Source organism: Podarcis melisellensis (genome assembly GCF_964234715.1).
Source record: "Podarcis melisellensis genome assembly, chromosome: Z".
Taxonomy (NCBI): Eukaryota; Metazoa; Chordata; class Lepidosauria; order Squamata; family Lacertidae; genus Podarcis; species Podarcis melisellensis.
The window spans coordinates 13,306,738-13,324,197 of NC_138547.1; the positions used below are offsets into that span (position 1 = coordinate 13,306,738).

The window sequence follows — 17,460 nt, forward strand, 5'->3', positions numbered from 1 at the left end:
TGTCTTCGTCTCAGTCTGAAGCATTTGAATATAATTTATGCATAACTAGCCTCGTAGCTGGCATGCCTTGGGAATTCTAAGAACCAAAAGAAAACCGTTGAAGATTTGAAAGGTTCAGTCCACCATCTTAATTCAAAATTGCTTTCAACTGTATTCCAGTATAGACAAAAACTTGCTCCTTCAACCCAGGAACCATCATGCTAAATTTGGTTGCAATATTCAAATGCACACTGAAAAAACAACTTTCCAAGATATATAGTACAGATAGATAAGCAGTCTATAAATTAGCTAAATAATATTTGTGGTGATGAGGAAAAGACTCCAGTTAAATGAATGCACAACTAATGAATGACCTTGGGGGACATGGTTCCAGGTTGCACACTTCCTGCTCTTCCGGGCGAGGCAAACTCTCACAGTCCGTGTCTGGTAGAATCTCTTCCTCCGCCTTCTCCCCTGTTGCCCGTGCACAGTAGAGGACCTTGCGCATCACACCTCTACCACAACTGGTGCTACATGTGCCCATTTTGTAGGACCACCTGTAGGACCACAGAACCCAGTTGTTGAATCAAAAGCACCCAGGGGCCAACATGTGACTCCCACCCTCAGTTCCACCCACTGTTAACAGGCCAATCCCAGACCTGGCTCTAGAGATTATGAATTCATTATAAAAGACAAAGAACACTCTCCTTGGCCACTGCCCTCAAAACAATTGGCACTTACCTGGCTGGGCATGGCTCCATAGCACATTCTCTGCTGCTGGCTGGCCTGTGTATCCGGCTACATTTCGAGTGAGGAAGAGTGCGGGTTGTGTTCTTGTCTTGCCGGACGCAGCGGACCGAGAGGGGTATCTTTCCTCCACCACAGGTCACAGGGCATGGAGCGAGTTCCTTCACTTCCCAGCTGGAGAGAGAGCAGGAAAGGAGGAGACAAACACAAATCAACTTATTCCATCAATTTCCTTGGGCTTGTGACAAAACCACGGATCCAGTCACTGGTGGCAAGCAGGAATAATCTCCAGGTGACCATCAGGCAAGGAATCATTTGTAAACGCATGAGTGAGTAGATTCTTTTTTCTTTCTTCCGGGCTGTGAATGTGCCTCAAGGGCCTGTGAAAGGAATACAAGGCTAGATATACAAGATTTATTCATACTTATGCTCATGCTATGCACTTTTACCTTGCTGGACATGGCGTGGGGTTACACAGTTCCAGCTGACTCGCTGGCTTTGGTGCCTGGTTACAACGTTCCTCCTCTGCTTCCTCTCTGGTGTCAAAGACCAGGCAGACATAGCTCAGCCTCATCAAGCCTGGGAAGAGAAGTGGCCAGAGTGGGTTATGTAAAACTCCTTTGTTTCCCCCCAGGAGCCCACTTGATGAGCTCCAATTTCTTTTAATTCCTTCTCGCAGGGATACTGGATCTTCCCTCTTTTCAGCTCTCAGCCTGGCAGCAGCCATTCCATCTGGCTGTGAAGCCAGCCAGGAGCACAGAAGGGAAGCAGTGCTATTCCACTGGCTCTGCTGAAAGACCAATTGATTTTGGTTCTCTCTCAACTGTCACCTAGTAGCCACCATCCAGTCAGGCTGCAGAGGAGAATAGCTATCAACGTTTTCCTTTTTTTAAGGGAAATTCCCTTCTCCCGAATAGGATTCCTCGCAAGAAAAGGGATAAGTTGACAGCTAAGCAGAGAAGTGGGAAAGAAACAAGAAGCTACTCCACCAGACATCTTTGGCTCCCATACAACTAGTAGTGATCATTCCATTGGACTGCAGCAGAAAAAGAGAATGGAAACAGAGCTATTCTACTGGCTCTACTATCAGTTGCATTTGGCTTCATCTCAACTCTCAGCTGGGCAGCAGCCATCCCATCAGGCTGCAGTAGAGTGAGGGTTGGGACTACATCAGCTCTGCTGAGAGACCAATTCCATTGAGCTTCTCCAGCCTTCAACTGCCATCTAGCCATGGCCTTTGCATTCCATCAGGCTAGTATCTAACATTAAGAACCAGTCCCCGAGCTTGCTCTTTCCTTTTCCCTCCTCATCCCTATTTTCTTTCATGTCACATTACTCAGGATAGACAGTTAGCCTATGGACAGGGATTGTCTTGCTTTATTGATCATATGTAAGCCACTCTGGGAACTGTTTTGTTTGAAGAGCAGAATGAAAATGCTTTGAAGTCAAACAAACAATTAGTGTGGGATAAGTGTGTTGTCAAGACAAAGCTCCCTTCTGGAAAATGATAATACACAAAATAGTCTTTGATGAGCTCATTAATGCACAAGAAGCACCTGGGAAACCACCTTACCTCCCCCGCAGGTGACAGGGCATGCTCCAGCCAAAGGGCTCCAGACATACACTGAGCGATTTCCAGTCTTATGAGGCCAAAACGGGACCAAGAGCTCTGAGTGGGGCATCTCTTCCTGCTGCAGAAGAGCACAATATCTCATGGCAGGGAAACAAGTTAGGATGTGGAATGTAACATATCTGTCAAGGCTCCCCTTTAGGGAACCCAGGGGACTCCAGTTTTGGCACAGGGATCTTCTCAGCAGCTTCATCATACTACAGCTCCCAGAGTGATGAAGTATGTAGCATTGATGCATCCAGCTTGATGCATCCAGGGGTCAGCAAACTCTTTCAGCAGGGAGCCAGTCCACTGTCCCCCAGACCTTGTGTGGGGCTGGACTATTTCTTTTGTGGGGGGAGGGAATGAACAAATTCCTATGCCCCATAAATAACCCAGAGATCCATTTGAACTAAAAGGACACATTCTACTCATGTAAAAACACGCTGATTCCCGGACCGTCCATGGGCCGAATTTAGAAGGCAATTGGGCCGGATCCAGCCCACAGGCCTTAGTTTGCCTACCCATGTACTTGACCAACTTATTTTAATAGGCTACATTGTCAACAAAGTCTCCTCCAGAAAACCATTTCATGTTACAAATATGCTGGGGTTTCTGTCAGTTGCAAAGCTATATTAGGAGTCGATGGAGAGAAAAGCTGAATAAGTATATCAGACATGGCTTGAGCTGTTAGCATACAGTGGCTACATTCAACTGCAATTGTATCTCCCCCAATATTTCTATTTTCACTTCTATAATGCACTTTGTGTGTTCTTTCCACTATTATATGCATTTTTATACACACTTTAGTACATGCATATTTTGGTATACGTGGAGAACTGCATTGTCAACCTCAGAGAAGTGCAAATTTTGAACCATGGCTGCGTTTTAGTTTGTATATTGTTTTGAAATGGCAAATTAGGTAGATTTCTCTTCAGACGCGAACTAAACTGGGCTTTCCCTGCAACCCTAATTAGACTGGCCTTTAGTCCAGTCCAACAGAGCTCCTCCTATGCTCTACGTACCGTGTTCCATCCCAAAGGGCAGATGTTCACCATGCAAGACACAAAGGCCAGGGGCTTCTCATCCGCTGGGCACAGGCTGGCATTCACGGTACTTTCCACCCCATCCCAGAGTTGAACGCAAGTCAAATTCACTGGGGCAACCCCCAAGCCACAAATTGCAGAGCACTGGCCTGGCTCTGATTCCTTCCACCTGGATAGAAAGTAACAGCCATTACAGAATGGCATTGGCGACTTCTGGATTTCTCTGCAACAGATTCTATATTCACTGTGTGTTCGTGGGTGGAGAGATGGATAACCTTTCCAAGTCTTTTATGGAATATAATGCTATCAATGTCTTCTAACCACAATGGTTTTGTTTTCCCTTCATTGTCTCAGGCAGTCTGCATCTGCAAGAGGGGAGAGTTGATGTTGAACCCAGGTCCTGCTTGCGGACTTGCCATTGGAGGAATCAGGTTGGCCACTATGAAAACAGGATGCTGGACTAAATTTCTTGGTCTGACCCAGTAGCCAGGCTCTTCCTATGTTCTCCTTGGATTAACTTAGAAATGATCGAAGTTTTCCTGGTGTAGTTGGGCGAGATCAGAGAAACCCCTCAATGTAATTTTGTGAGCCAAGTAAAGACTCATGGTTCCAGGTGTATGTGTGTGCCACCACCCATCTTCACCAATCACTGCACATTTCTGCAGTTTTTCCTTGCTCTTCCACAGAATCACAGGAGGCCAAGACATTGGACAACCCATTGTCCCTTATGGGTGACTTATATGTTTACTTACCTTGGAAGACACATCTCAGTGTTGCAGGACTCGACAGCTGATGGTTTGGGAGCATCCACACATTCTGAATCAGGCAGGGTCACATTCAATCCTCTTTCTTCCTTTGTACAGTAAACCAGTCGCTCCATCACACCACCGCCACAGGGGACGCTGCAGGGCCCAAAGTATTCTGCTACCCATCTTGGAGAAAACAGGAAGGGCCTGTCACACCCACCCACACTCATGCAGGAAGTGGCATCAGGAGCACAGGAAGCTGCCTTATGACAGAGTAAGAGCTAGGGGTGGGTGATATACCCAGAACTGGTTTGAAGTCCGTATCATATCGGTTTCATAATTCTTGACCTGGCAATATATCACGAATCATGATGTGTGCGTGTTTATGTGCTATACAAAAATCACAATGTGGGGAAAGCCAACCAATGCCTCTACAAAGCTTCATCCTTATTTCAGTCATTGGGATGTATTGGTATATCACCAATGTTTAACTGGCGATATATCACAAGGTTGAAAACCAGATATCGCCCAGCCCTGTTCAGAACATTGATTTGAATAGCACAGTAATGTCTTCAGTGACTGGCAGTGGCTCTCCAGGGTTTCAGAAGGGTCTCTTCCAGCCCCACCTGGAGATGCCATTGGGGACTGAACCGGGAACCTTCTGCAAGCAAAGCAGATGCTGAGCTGTTGCAGTTTACTTGAAAAGAAATCAATATTCTCGTCCTTGTGGTTCTGAGTACAGGGGATGAAATAAAAAGGAATGTTGGAAGCTGCCTTGTATGAGTCAGACCACTGGTTTATCTAGCTCAGTAGTGACTCTCCGGCATTTCAGGCAGAGAGTCTCTCCCAGCCCAAGCTGAAGATGCTGGGGGTTGAACCTGGGACCTTCTGCATGCAAGGAAGATGCTCTTCCTGGGACTCTGTGCCACCTAGTAAAACCACTGCACCACACTTGCCTAGCCAATTCTAGAAACCAAACTGGAATATTAGGACTAGTGGATTCATGCAGAGTTGGTCTTCTGAGATAGCTTCAATATGTACACATCTCCTAAATTAAACTATATTTACTGTTAGGACATAAGCTAACATAGGAAGCTGTCTTACATTGACCCAGACTGTTGGTTAGCCAGCTCACTGTCTACACTGACAGTTCTTTGGAGTTTCAGAGGATTCTTTTCAGCCCTACCTGAAGATGCTGGAAACTAAATCTGGGACTGTCTGCATGGAAACCATGATCTACAACCCTTTCATAGAAAGTTGCTTTGTACCTAGCCAATCCATTGTTCCACCTAGCTCAATATTCTCTGCGCACGCTGGCAGTGGTTCTCTTGGGATTTCAGGCAGGGAACATCCCCAGCCCTAACAGGATCGAACTTGGAACCTTCTGTATGCAAAGCAGGTATTCTACCACTGATGCCCTACTTTAGCCTTTTCAGTGATGGCAGCAATGGGCTATGCTGAGGCTTTTGAAGATGAACATGGGTCACCTGGGCTCTTCCTTTCCCACAAAGAGAACTAGCAGAACCTTTACTCACTGGGGCTGGCAGGGGGCCACAGCACAAGGCTCTTGCCTGGCAGGGGGCCTTGGGGTCTTCAGACAATGTAGGTCATCCGTCATTTCATTCCTTGCCTTGTCAAAGCAGGAGTAACTGACCTTCAGAGCACCTGCAAAATATGAAGTGTAAAGGAGATCGAGATTTGCCAGAAGGAAAGAGGGGAGTCAGTGCTGATTGGACAGAACAGCTATGGGTGACAAGACAGACAATATTAAAATAGATGGCCACAACTAACAGGTTAGTTATTTTCTATGGGTCTACTCTAAGTAGAACTTAGCTGGATACAACTAATTGCTTTTCAGTACATACTTTGCCACATGAAATATGCATCTTTGTACAAATTTAATCCAAAAAAGCTCATTTTTGTGCACATCTCAACCCCAAGCACACATATTGCCACTTTTTCTTTTTTTTTTTTTTGGACTCAAGGAATTTGAGAGTGGCAAAACTGGAAAGTTAATGCCTTTTAGCCCTGAGTAGGGTGGATCAGGTTAGTCTACTTAGAATTGTGTACCAAATGAAATTCTCAACCATCCTCATCCAACCCCTTGCAGGAAACCTGAGGCTATAACATCCAGTGGTGTCAATTGGGAGTGGTGGGGTGTGCAAGAAGACCAAGAGGAGGTGGAGCCATAGCCAATGACAATAACCCTTGCAACTAAGGAGGAGGCCGACAAGTGGGGCCTGTGGACTATATTTAAGTAAGAAGGTAGACAGAGGTTGGTGAGACAGTGTTCCACTTGCTCCAGTGCACCTTTATTAAGTCAGCACCCTGGAGAGCAATCCCACCTCTGCGCTCAAATAACTTCATCACAGAAATGTCCCATTCACAATTGAGTGTGGAGCCAGAAAACAATGTGCCTCACCTTCCCCACAGCTCGCAGAGCAGGGGCCAAGCTGGGGTACCCATGAATGTACCTCTTTCTCACTTGGTCTGAAGTAGCTGAAGGCAATGTCTGGGCTAGTGGCAGCCCCATACTCCTTCCCGTATTTCCTATAAACCTAGAAGGGAAAAGCAACCAGGGTTTGAATAGCATCCAGAGATCAACCAACGGCTTGGCTGATTTCAATGGGTTTAAGAGGGAGTGGGAAATCTCAGGCCCACAGGCCAAATGACCTGCCAGCCCTCTCTATCAGGCTGTACCGTGTTACCTGTATTTCTATGTCCTCCTGCGTTGGCCCATTCACATGAATCTCCTCCAAGCTTGGCAGGTTCTCCACAGTGAGAAAGACCTTGTATTCTATCTGATTGTCTTCCAGGGCCGAGGGGTATGTGATGTTGAAAGAGATTCTGCCTTTCCCTGCCACTACATACTGCCCTTGTACCTTCACACCTAGAAGGAGGCAACAGCAATGTGTCACCACAAGGGATGGGAGATACCCGCTCTTCAACATTGCGATGCTATCACCAGCAAAACATCGCAGTAGAATAATATATCATGATGTCTGGAAATGAAGAGGAAGGAGGACTTCAAAGCAGATTGAACTGGCTCAGTACAGTAGTCAGCCAGCCCTCCATAGTCAATCCTCCTTTGCAGCACTGATGGCATAGCATATACCGACAGCATTGCCTCGCCTCAGCGCCTCTCACCGCCCTGAAGCAGGTGCACCAGCTCCCTCCTAGCCTACCCCATGGACCTTGCCGCACTTCACGGAGCACCTGACATTGTTGATGCCCCAGCCAACCCCGCTACCTCCATCTTGCGGGCAGCAGATTGAGGGGAAACGGGTGTCACTGCCAAGCCACCATGAAGGCCTAGAGGTGAGGAAGAGGACCCAGCGCTGCTCCCCATGTGCTCCCACCACAGGGATTCAAAGGACACGGCCCTGCCTTCGCTTCCCAGCACCCAGTGTGAGGCAGAAGGAAGGAGGCAGCTTGCTTGCTTGGCTGGAGAAGCGATGGCACTGACAGGCGAGAGAGCCTCCCCCTCCCTCCCTCCCTCCCCAGTCTGAGGAGAGCTGAGGACTGAGGAGGCCATGCGTGAAACACTGGCGACACCTGCTGGGCTTCATTGTATAATGCCTACCTTAAAACTGTGAAATTGTCACCGCTATGACCCGTTTCAAACCCAGTTTCAGGCGATGTTTGCCCAGCCCTATTCTCCACATCTAATTGGTACAGCTTTTGCTGTGAATATAAGCATATTAAAAATGGAGCTTTGCGAAAGCATGGCTTAGTAGGTACAATCCCAAGACATTTGTTTTTGGATTGGCTTTTGGTTAAAGGAAACTGGGGTGGTTGCTACATTGGAATATTGGGGTTCCCACAAAATGATGCGTTTGTTGAGCATTCATCCTGATTTCCTTGGGCAAAGTTTATGCAGAGGCCAGACAACGTACCCTATTAACTGAGCTGTTGTTCAGAATTGTCTGCGGAGAGATTATACATCAAATGAGAGCATTCATCCTGATTTTCTTGTGTGGTGTTTATTCATTTATTCCACTTTTTAATGCATTTCCCCGTCACTTTCATTACCACAAAAAGTCATATTTTTCTTTTAAAAAGTGAATTTGTTGTGCTAGAGCGACAGAGTACTTTAATCTACTTTAATTAAGCAAATGTATATTTCTAGTTTGTGACTGATTTCCCCCTGCAAAATGTTTGCATTCTCGAGGCAATCTCGTATGGGTTTGCGTTAGAAATTATTGAGGTTGGTTGTGGCAGTCTTAAAGCAGCTTTACTATCTGCAGCTTTGTCTTATATGTTTAAAGGATTTCAATTTGTTTATTAAAAAGCTGCATTACTAAACTCACCCAAATGCGTGAACAGTGGGTTCCGGTTGACCACATGGACCATGGTGGTGTTAGGAGGGAGCCTCAAAAATGTAACGTACTCTGGAAGGGGGACAAAAGAGAAGGGAGAAACGGGGCACATCTATACCAAAGAAGATCCAAGAAAGGAAAAACGAGAGGCAGGAGAAGCTGTCTGGAGCTAAAAATGTGTGGGATTGAGGCACAACCAGGCAAAGTGGAAAATTCCATTTAAAAATAGAAGCAGAAATTGCTGGTGCTTATTTGCTTAGCCTGTGTTTGGAATGTAAATCAATCCAGCAAATACCGATTGGTAATTGGTGGTGTTTTCAGTCCTCAAAGGATGTGTAATTGATTACTTCCTCTCATGCGCCCTCAGTTTAAATTGTGCTTTCTTTGTATTCAAATGAATGATGAGGAAATTATTATGTCGTTCATTGCATTAAATTTGTAACCTACATGTGATATGATAATAATATAATAATCTATTATTTATACCCCTCCCATCTGGCTGAGTTTCCCCAGCCACTCTGGGCAGTTATATGGAAATTATTATTTAACTTACATGAAATAGCAGAAAGCAAGGCAAATAATATATTATCTGGTGGAAACCGAACTGCAGGGGAAAGGAAACAATGATGGTTGGGATAAGAACAGCTCAGAATGGAAGTTGCTGACTTTTCACAACCCCAGCCATGTGACATTCAAAGCTATGCCAAAGCTATGCCAAAAGATTTCAGCGTCCCAGTGCAAAAAATGGTTTTAAATTTTTTACTTTTAATCACTGAACTTAGATCCAAGCAAAATTTCAGTTTGCAAATTGTTTTGAGATAACCCAATTTCTTCCCCATCCCTACAAGGAGCCACTCACTATATTTCGGCTTAACCTACCTTCCAGGCTTGTTCTGAATGTAATGAAGAAAACAGTGCGCTCCATTCTTGGAGGAAAAAGAATAATGAAAATGTAACATTTAGAAAAGAAAAAGAGAAGGAGCAGTGCTATACCTCTGGATTTTCCTTCTGCGTAGGAGTCCTTCACACCAAAACAGGTAGTGTTGTCTCCACCACATACTCGGCACATATCCATCCTCTTCATGGAATCCATCCTACCGTCACAACCAAACATCTGGGCAAGAAAGAAAGAAAGCTGCTTCAGTTGCGCCCAGGGAATAACGGAGCCACAACTGGCCTAATGCAGTGATAGGATATGATTAAGGTCCCCAGCATGGTGCCCATGGACACCATAGGGCCCTCAATCCACCACCCCTTAGTTTCTGACCCTCCCTCTCCCTCCCACTAAATGAGTTGTTTGGACTTTGGGCAGTGTTGTCTATTGCGGGGGAGTTGCCTGCCTGTTTTTTAAAATATATTTTTACTTATTGGGGGAGTTGCAGGTTTTGGGGGGGTGTTCTAAGCATTGCCATTCCCCCTCCCCCAAGAAATGTATATTCTGTGCAGCCTATTGCAGTTTACTAGATAAGAAGAGTTTTACTGTATCAGGTGAAAGGCCTATCTAGTCCAACGTCCTGTTCTCATAATGGCCAGTGGAAGAACCACTACAGTGGCAGAGCTTCTGCTTTGCACGCTGAAGGCCTTAGGTTCAATCTCTGGCATTTCCAGGTAAAGGTGGGGGAGAACTTGGTCTGAAATCCTGGAGAGTGCTACCAGTCAGTGTAGACAATACTAAGCTGGATGGACAAAGGGGTTGAAATGGAATAAGGCAGCTTCCTGTGTTCCTAAGGTCCCTTTCTCTTCTGTGCAACTGGATGATGGGGGAAACAGGGAGGCATAATTTTTAAAATGTATTTTTATTAAAGATTTTATTGATTTACAGAAGTATGTGTAATCTCTCTCTCTCGTATTTCTTTCCATGTAACATTTTTACAAATCAGTTTCATTTGTTGAGATATTAGGAAGAAAAGGGGGGAAGATGGGTGAGGTGGGGTCGGGTGGCAATGTTTTTATTTTACTTAATGTATGTAGGGTTTGGTGTCAGCGCTGCTTGTGCTGTTCACTTGTGTTCCTTTGGTGGTGAGAGAGGTTGGGGTTTGCCTAGGGTATGGTTGTTTGTTTGTGATTGGCTGTGGTGATCTTTGTTTTTGTATGTGAGTGGGGTGGGTGGGTGTTTTGGATCAGGCTAGCCCTATTGATTTATATGCTGTTGGTGGATTATTGTCATTGTCTTGTTGGGTTGTGTATGTGATAAAGGGGAGCCATACCGGGGTAAAGGTGTCTTCTTCTGTTTGTCCCAGTGTCTGTTTCAGTTTATTGGTTAATTTTTCTAGTAAGGCTGTTTACAGGGAGGCATAATTAAGGGTTGCCACCTTTTCCTTTCAGCCTTGCTCCTGTGCCTTTAACAGCAGCCAGGAAAACTAAACCGAGTGTGTTTAACAGGTTATTTCTTTTAACGGGTTATTGCTCAATTCCTCCTCGTGGGATTCCCACTGGGGCATCTGAAAGAAGAAGATGCTGGACCGGATGAGTCACTGGCACAATTCAGCCGGGCTATTCTTAAATTCTTATGTTCAATAACAAAGCCTTGTTTTTTTATTTTATGTTATGTTATGCCTTCAGCTCTTAATCTTTTGAAAGCATATTTTTATGCAGGGAGCAACTAATGTCAAATGAATCATAATAATTACATAAATGCACAAGCAAAGCTTTTCCTGTCCTGGAGATACATTATAGGGAAAGCTTCACTGGGCTGAGTCACTGAGGAGACAAACTAAGAATGGGTGCAAGACAGAAAAAGGCACAGGATTAAAAAAGCAACAACTCCAGGACCTGACTGCCTTAATGAAGTGCCAGATGTTCTCTGGCACACCTCTGCATGGCTATTGTTCTTACCCTGCAGCTGCCCATCACACACAGGCCAACCGCTGTCTCTTCTGCAGGGCTGCTCAGCTCACACCTTGTTCCATCTGTGAATCGATCCCCTCGGCTCACCATGAAATTCTTCCCAGATGCCCTACACATGTGTTTGCACATGGCATCTCCTGTGATGGGTAGAAAGTGCTTAAGAGTTTTAGTGTGACAATGAATTTAAATAGTATTGAGGAAATGTTAGAACTCCCCACCCCCTTTTCATAAAACTCCCAAATCTGGATTACCTTTGGTGTAGCCAACAGCCGACACCCACTTATAGAAGGATGGGAACTCAAGGCTGAGGTAAAGTGGTTTCATATCCGTCAAAGCACATTGTTCATCCATGAAACCCACCTGGGTTGTCGTTGGGCAGGGCTGTGGAAGAGGAGACAGATCAAATGGCTGAGATCAAACATGCCATTTCATACCACCATAACAGCTGGGCTGCCCTTTGCTTTGGGGAAACAAGTAAATGGCCCATTCTTCTAACCACAAGTTGGAGTTGAAGGCAAGTCCTGCTGATTTAAATGGAGCTTAATTCCAAGTAGGGGCTTTTAAGGGATGAATATCATGTCCCAAACCTGAATTTGTGGAGATAGCATCAAAGGAGAGGCAGTGCTTTTAGAGATGGATTGTCAGGTGGGAAGATGGGGTACTTAACCCTTCCTGTGTCCACCACCTATTCCCTCAATTTAAGCAAGTACACACATATTCTAATTCTAGTTGCTAATACTCTTATGCAAGGAACCCTGACAGTTAAGTCCAGTCGCAAACGGCTCTGGGGTTGCGGCTTTACAGGCCAAGGGAGCCGGCGTTTGTCCACAGACAGCTTCCGGGTCATGTGGCCAGCATGACTAAGCCGCTTCTGGTGAAATCAGATCAGCGCATGGAAACACCATTTACCTTCCCGCCGGAGGGGTACCTATTTATCTACTTGCACTTTGACGTGCTTTCGGACTGCTAGGTTGGCAGGAGCTGGGACTGAGCAACAGGAGCTCACCCTGTCGTGGGGATTCGAACCGCTGACCTTCCGATCGGCAAGCCCTAGGCTCAGTGGTTTACACCACAGTGCCACCCGCATCCCGTATGCAAGGGACCACATCCATGCAATTCCCTTATGTAGCCTTGTTCTACCCTAAGACCATCCATAACTATCTGGAGCATGTTCTTTCTCTGTTTAGGGAAGCTTTTAATGTTTAATAAAATATTTTATTTTAATATTTTGTTGGAAGCCGCCCAGAGTGGCTGGGGAAACCCAGCCAGATGGGTGGGGTATATATTATTATTATTATTATTATTATTATTATTATTATTATTATTACTATTGCAACCTCTATACATTCACCATTGGGAAGAGCTGTATAGCTCAGGGGTGAACAGTCATGTAGAGCTGGGAAAGGCTTTTGCCTGAAACCCTGGAGAGTTCCTACCAAACAGTGTATGGACAATAATGAGTTAGCTGGACCAATGGTCTGACTCGGTATCAGGCAGCTTTCTATGCACCTGAGATTTTCTCTACAGTTTGAGGACTAGAAACTTGACACAAAGCTAGGAATTAGAGGTCCACATCTGTGGATGCTGAACCAGACTCCTCACCAATGTAAGAAGAGCCTGCTGGATCAGACCAGTTGCTTATTTAGTCCAGCATCCTGTTCTCCATAGCGGCCAACCAGATGCCTATGGGAAGCACGCTAGTGGGATCTAAGTGTAACAGCGTTCTCCCCTCCTGTGATTTTCCAGAAACTGGCATAACTGGTACATTCCACATGTAAGGAATCATGGAAGACAACACAGAGCCTATGTATATGAAGAGTGTCCTGAGATTTACAAAAGGAAAAGCTGCCAGGGCTTTCTAAACAGAGGACAGAAGCAAAAATGGCTGCACTCCTACCTGTTCATTACACATCTCTGCTTGCAAGTCTTCTCCCTCACACTGACGTCCACCAAAAGCAGGTCTGGAAGGAAAGGACACCTTTGTATGTGTGGCAGGAGGAGAATGGATCTTAATCACACCCACACTGTACATTTAAAGCAAGTCCTGACCCCAATCCTCGGAACTGTAGTTTCTTAAGGGTGCTGGGAATTGTAGCTCCATGGGGATTCTTTGCATTGGGTGAGTGAAATATGCTTTAAATGCATGGTGTGTGACCCATCAGATCCCAGTTTCTGAAGCGAAGCTGCTCTCTGAGCATAGACAAGATGCTGGTCAGCACAGACCCGGGACACACCTGGCCATCAAGCAGCTTTGCCCAGGAGTCATGGAAAGACCTATGAATATGCACTGCGCTACTAAGCAGACATTTACACATCTCGTTTCAATTAAGTGCCGCAGAGGCTGTCCCACTGGGGTGAATGGAGCTTTGCCCCACCATCCTCAGTCCCCTTGCATCCAGCTCTCTCCCAGGTTCTATGGCTCCCTTTGAACACAGTCCCCCCCCAAAAAACACTGCTCTAACAAGGACTTACTCACCTGGGGTTGTTGCACTGTCGCCGCCTGGCCACGACTCCCCCACCACAGCTCCGGGAGCAGGCAGTAAAGGCAGTCCAAGTAGACCACTTCCCATGGACTGCTGCAATAGGAATCAGTTCTTCCAAAGATCTACAGTGGCCTTTGGAGCACCACTGGAAGTGAGAACAGCATGGCCATCAAGCACCAGGACAGCAGCCATGGAGGTGTGAACCCAGAAGGGCCACAGAGAAGCTAAGCAAAATGCATGTAGCTGGACTCTCAACTCCCATCACCACAACATCTGAAGGACTACAGGTTCCTTAGACTGATGGGACTCCCATCAGTTCAAGGCAGCCTGGCCGACATTCAGGGAGCTAGACATCTAGAGGGACACAATGTCCTCATCCCCATTCTACTGCTGTTTCATATCAGAAGACCCATTTACCTTGTTGATTCCACATTCAGTGCCATCCAGGAGGGGAATGAGGATCCGAGTGCAGCTGGATTGGTCAGCTGGATTAGTGTGGCAAGAAAGAACTTTGCACATATCCTAGAAATAGGAGAAGCGGGGAGGAAGATAGGTGACCTGCTGCTTTACTGGTTATTATTTATTTGACTTAGGGAAAACATGGGAGTGCGGAGTGTAAGGGAAACCACTCCCACAGCCTCAGCACACTGCCATAACACTGGCCTACCTTACTGGGGTGTTGTCCAATATGACAAAGATAACGTACATGATATGCTTTGAACATGCTAAAACGCAAAGTGAATCTGAGAGCCAGTGTGGTGGTGTGTCAGATTAGAATCTGGAAGACCAGAGTTCAAATCCCCTTCTCAGCCACAAAGCTCACTGGCTGATCTTGGGCCACTTACCATCTCTCAGTCTGTCCTACACCACAGAACTGTTGCAAGGATAAAATATGGGGGGGGGGGGCGACAGGTGCGAAGGGAGAAGCGAAATATATGACACCTTGAGCTTTTTGAAGAAAATATGAGATAAAAATGTAATACGTAACTGAATTGGAAATGCTATGATTATGACTATTTGCATGTAATATCAGCATGACCCAGCAGATAAATGTAATACATACAATGTCGTGCCTGGAGAAAGTGCAAGCTGTAGCTCCGCCCCCAAAGGCCGTTTTGCACTGCTCATCCACCCCATAATAAAGGCCTGGCTTCCCTCCTGGGATATTGTCCTTGAGGTCTGGCAAGTCATTTGTGCAGCTTGCTTGGCCTGTACTGGGGAAAAACCAAGACAGAAAAACTGCTTGTGGATTAACTTCAAGGAGTGCCAACTCTTATTAAATGCATAGCCCACCAGTGATCTCTTAAAAAAACCAATGGGCTCCATCATAGTCCAGATGCTAGGGCAGGGCTATGCAGAGGGAAGAGGTGGAGTCAGGAGTGGTGTGGCCCTTTTTGCTGCCTGAAGCAGAATGGAAAGTGTTGCCTGGTTGCTGCTGTACCTGCTTCTCTGCCCGCCCTGCTACCTCCACCACTGGCGGAAAAGCGGTCCCTGCATCTGCACCAATTTGCATGAATCTTGCTGAAATCAAACTGGGATATTGCCTTTGGGGTCTTCAACCACCTCAGTCTGCTTAATGGTCGAGCTACTCTAGGCGGGGTCATGTAGCTAGATTACTCAACTCTCAGATGAAGAAGATGGGGCTATGCAGATAAGTCTTACCTCAGCTCTCACTGGCTGTCATTGAGTTCTATGGGGCTGAGCGAAGCCACCCGGTGGAGCTGTTTATAATATGCAGATGAAGTGGGATGGGCTATTCAGATAGGAGCTGGCTGAGCTCTCAGGGACTGCAGTTTAGTATTTGCAAATGAAGGAAGTGGGGCTATGCAGTTGAAGGCTGACTCAGCTCTCAGTGGCTTCCACTGACTTCTATACACTGGCGAAGGAAGAGGCGTGCGGGGGGGAGCACACTGCCCCCGGCAGCGCGATCCCAGCAGGGTGCCATTGCGGTTGCCCCCCCTCGCCCGCCCGCTCTGGGTGCCCTGCCCCCGTAGGCTGTGCGCCCCACCCCCAGGATGCGTGCCAGCCCCGCCCCCGCCTGCTCTCCGCCCCACCCCCACCCCGTGCCGGAGCATGAAGCTCCGGCACTGCTTCTATATGAATCATTAACTTGCCCTGGGGCTTTGCTACTGATGAGTTAATAAAGATTATATTAATATTATAATAATAAAAAAGAGGATGTAAAAGTTAGAGTCCCTTATAGCAGGAGATATTTACCCAGTTTTATTTCCCCACACCCTGTGGAGAACAGATCCTGAAATACAGCGGTACCTCGGGTTACATATGCTTCAAGTTACATACACTTCAGGTTACAGACTCTGCTAACCCAGAAACAGTACCTCGGGTTAAGAACTTTGCTTCAGGATGAGAACAGAAATTGTGCTCCAGCGGTGCGGCAGCAGTGGGAGCCCCCATTAGCTAAAGTGGTGCTTCAGGTTAAGAACAGTTTCAGGTTAAGAACGGACCTCCGGAACGAATTAAGTATGTAACCAGAGGTACCACTGTAACTTCTCCATGTCTATAGATAAAGGACCCCTGGAAAGTTAAGTCCAGTCAAAGACGACTATGGGGTTGCAGCACTCATCTCGCTTCAGGATGAGGGAACCAGTGCTTATACACCGACAGCTTTCCGAGTCATGTGGCCAGCATGACTAAACTGCTTCTGGCACAACAGAACACCATGGCAAGTGCCAGAGCACACAGAACCGCCATTTATCTTCTTGCCACAGTGGTACCTATTTATCTACTTGCGCTGGTATGCTTTTGAACTTCTAGGTTGGCAGAAGCTGGGACAAAGCAACGGGAGCTCACCCCGTCATGCAGATTCAAACTGCCAACCTTCTGATCAGCAAGCCCAAGAAGCTCAATGGTTTAGACCACAGTGCTACTGGTGGTCTTCCTGTATATAGACTGATGTGATCCCAGAATCCCATTGTTAAAATGATCTATAAAAAGTGTATGTGGCTTCTCTTGCCTGGTGTTTTGTTCCCATTAACTGTGTGCCCAGGACCAAGTGAAGGATGGTCCATTAGGAGGTGAGAAGGGCACAGCCCTGCCAATCTCAGTCTCCCCCCCCCCGGCATACCCCCATCTGGCTGCCTTCTTACTTACTTACAACCATTCCAGGAGGTGGGAGCACTCAGCAGGGTGGATGATGGGGGGGAAACAAAAATTAGTTGGCTCTGATGTTGGCTGGCTCACCCTACTATTGTGCTCCTTACCTTCTGCCCTACCAGTCTCAAGGAACACCAATCCACCACTGCCCAAGAGGTTGCAAAAGACATGGTCCGAAGCGCCCCTTGGCCTTTTTACCTGACAAATGTTAAGAACTGCTCTCTGCTACAGGTGGACCAGGTCAAATCCACACTGTTGTGGCCACCTTCAGAGCCCATGATGTGCCCATCGCCTGCACATCGGTTCCCTTCTCCGTCATGCTGGATCCCAAAGCTGCAATGAAAATTAAAAGGGAAGGAATGAAAGAAAGGAAGGAAGGAAGGAAGGAAGGAAGTGTGAGTGGGGGGGGAGAGAGGGGGGGATGAATCTGAACTTAAATTCTGTGGTTTATTTCTGCAAATCATGGCATGAACCTTGCTTGACCCTGGTACCAGCCTTATCCTTATCACAATCATATTCTGAATGCCAGTCAGGAAGACATCCTGAGCTCCTCACACCTCGTAAAGGTCA

The 17,460-nt window shown here is 46.5% G+C and overlaps 1 protein-coding gene across 9 annotated transcripts in view; it reads right to left on the reverse strand.

Moving 5' to 3' along the window:
- Positions 1 to 17,460, reverse strand: part of ADAMTS13 (ADAM metallopeptidase with thrombospondin type 1 motif 13) — a 33,660-nt gene that overhangs the window by 7,276 nt on the left and 8,924 nt on the right. For 6 of the 9 annotated variants that reach the window (XR_014164577.1, XM_081896713.1, XM_081896711.1 and 3 more), the window contains 18 exons: positions 17,089 to 17,223; positions 14,840 to 14,990; positions 14,194 to 14,298; positions 13,770 to 13,921; positions 13,191 to 13,254; positions 11,545 to 11,674; positions 11,282 to 11,430; positions 9,440 to 9,560; positions 8,438 to 8,518; positions 6,836 to 7,017; positions 6,550 to 6,685; positions 5,663 to 5,792; positions 4,134 to 4,313; positions 3,361 to 3,550; positions 2,300 to 2,417; positions 1,176 to 1,305; positions 721 to 900; positions 354 to 536 (listed from right to left, as the gene is read on the reverse strand). Coding sequence is in view for 8 of the 9 variants with exons in the window: in XM_081896713.1 (XP_081752839.1) it covers positions 354 to 536; positions 721 to 900; positions 1,176 to 1,305; positions 2,300 to 2,417; positions 3,361 to 3,550; positions 4,134 to 4,313; positions 5,663 to 5,792; positions 6,550 to 6,685; positions 6,836 to 7,017; positions 8,438 to 8,518; positions 9,440 to 9,560; positions 11,282 to 11,430; positions 11,545 to 11,674; positions 13,191 to 13,254; positions 13,770 to 13,921; positions 14,194 to 14,298; positions 14,840 to 14,990; positions 17,089 to 17,223 (2,517 nt within the window). In the remaining variant the exon portion in view is untranslated. The remainder of the gene's footprint in view (positions 1 to 353; positions 537 to 720; positions 901 to 1,175; positions 1,306 to 2,299; positions 2,418 to 3,360; positions 3,551 to 4,133; positions 4,314 to 5,662; positions 5,793 to 6,549; positions 6,686 to 6,835; positions 7,018 to 8,437; positions 8,519 to 9,439; positions 9,561 to 11,281; positions 11,431 to 11,544; positions 11,675 to 13,190; positions 13,255 to 13,769; positions 13,922 to 14,193; positions 14,299 to 14,839; positions 14,991 to 17,088; positions 17,224 to 17,460) is intronic. The other 3 variants (XM_081896714.1, XM_081896712.1, XM_081896715.1) reach the window with 3 other exon arrangements.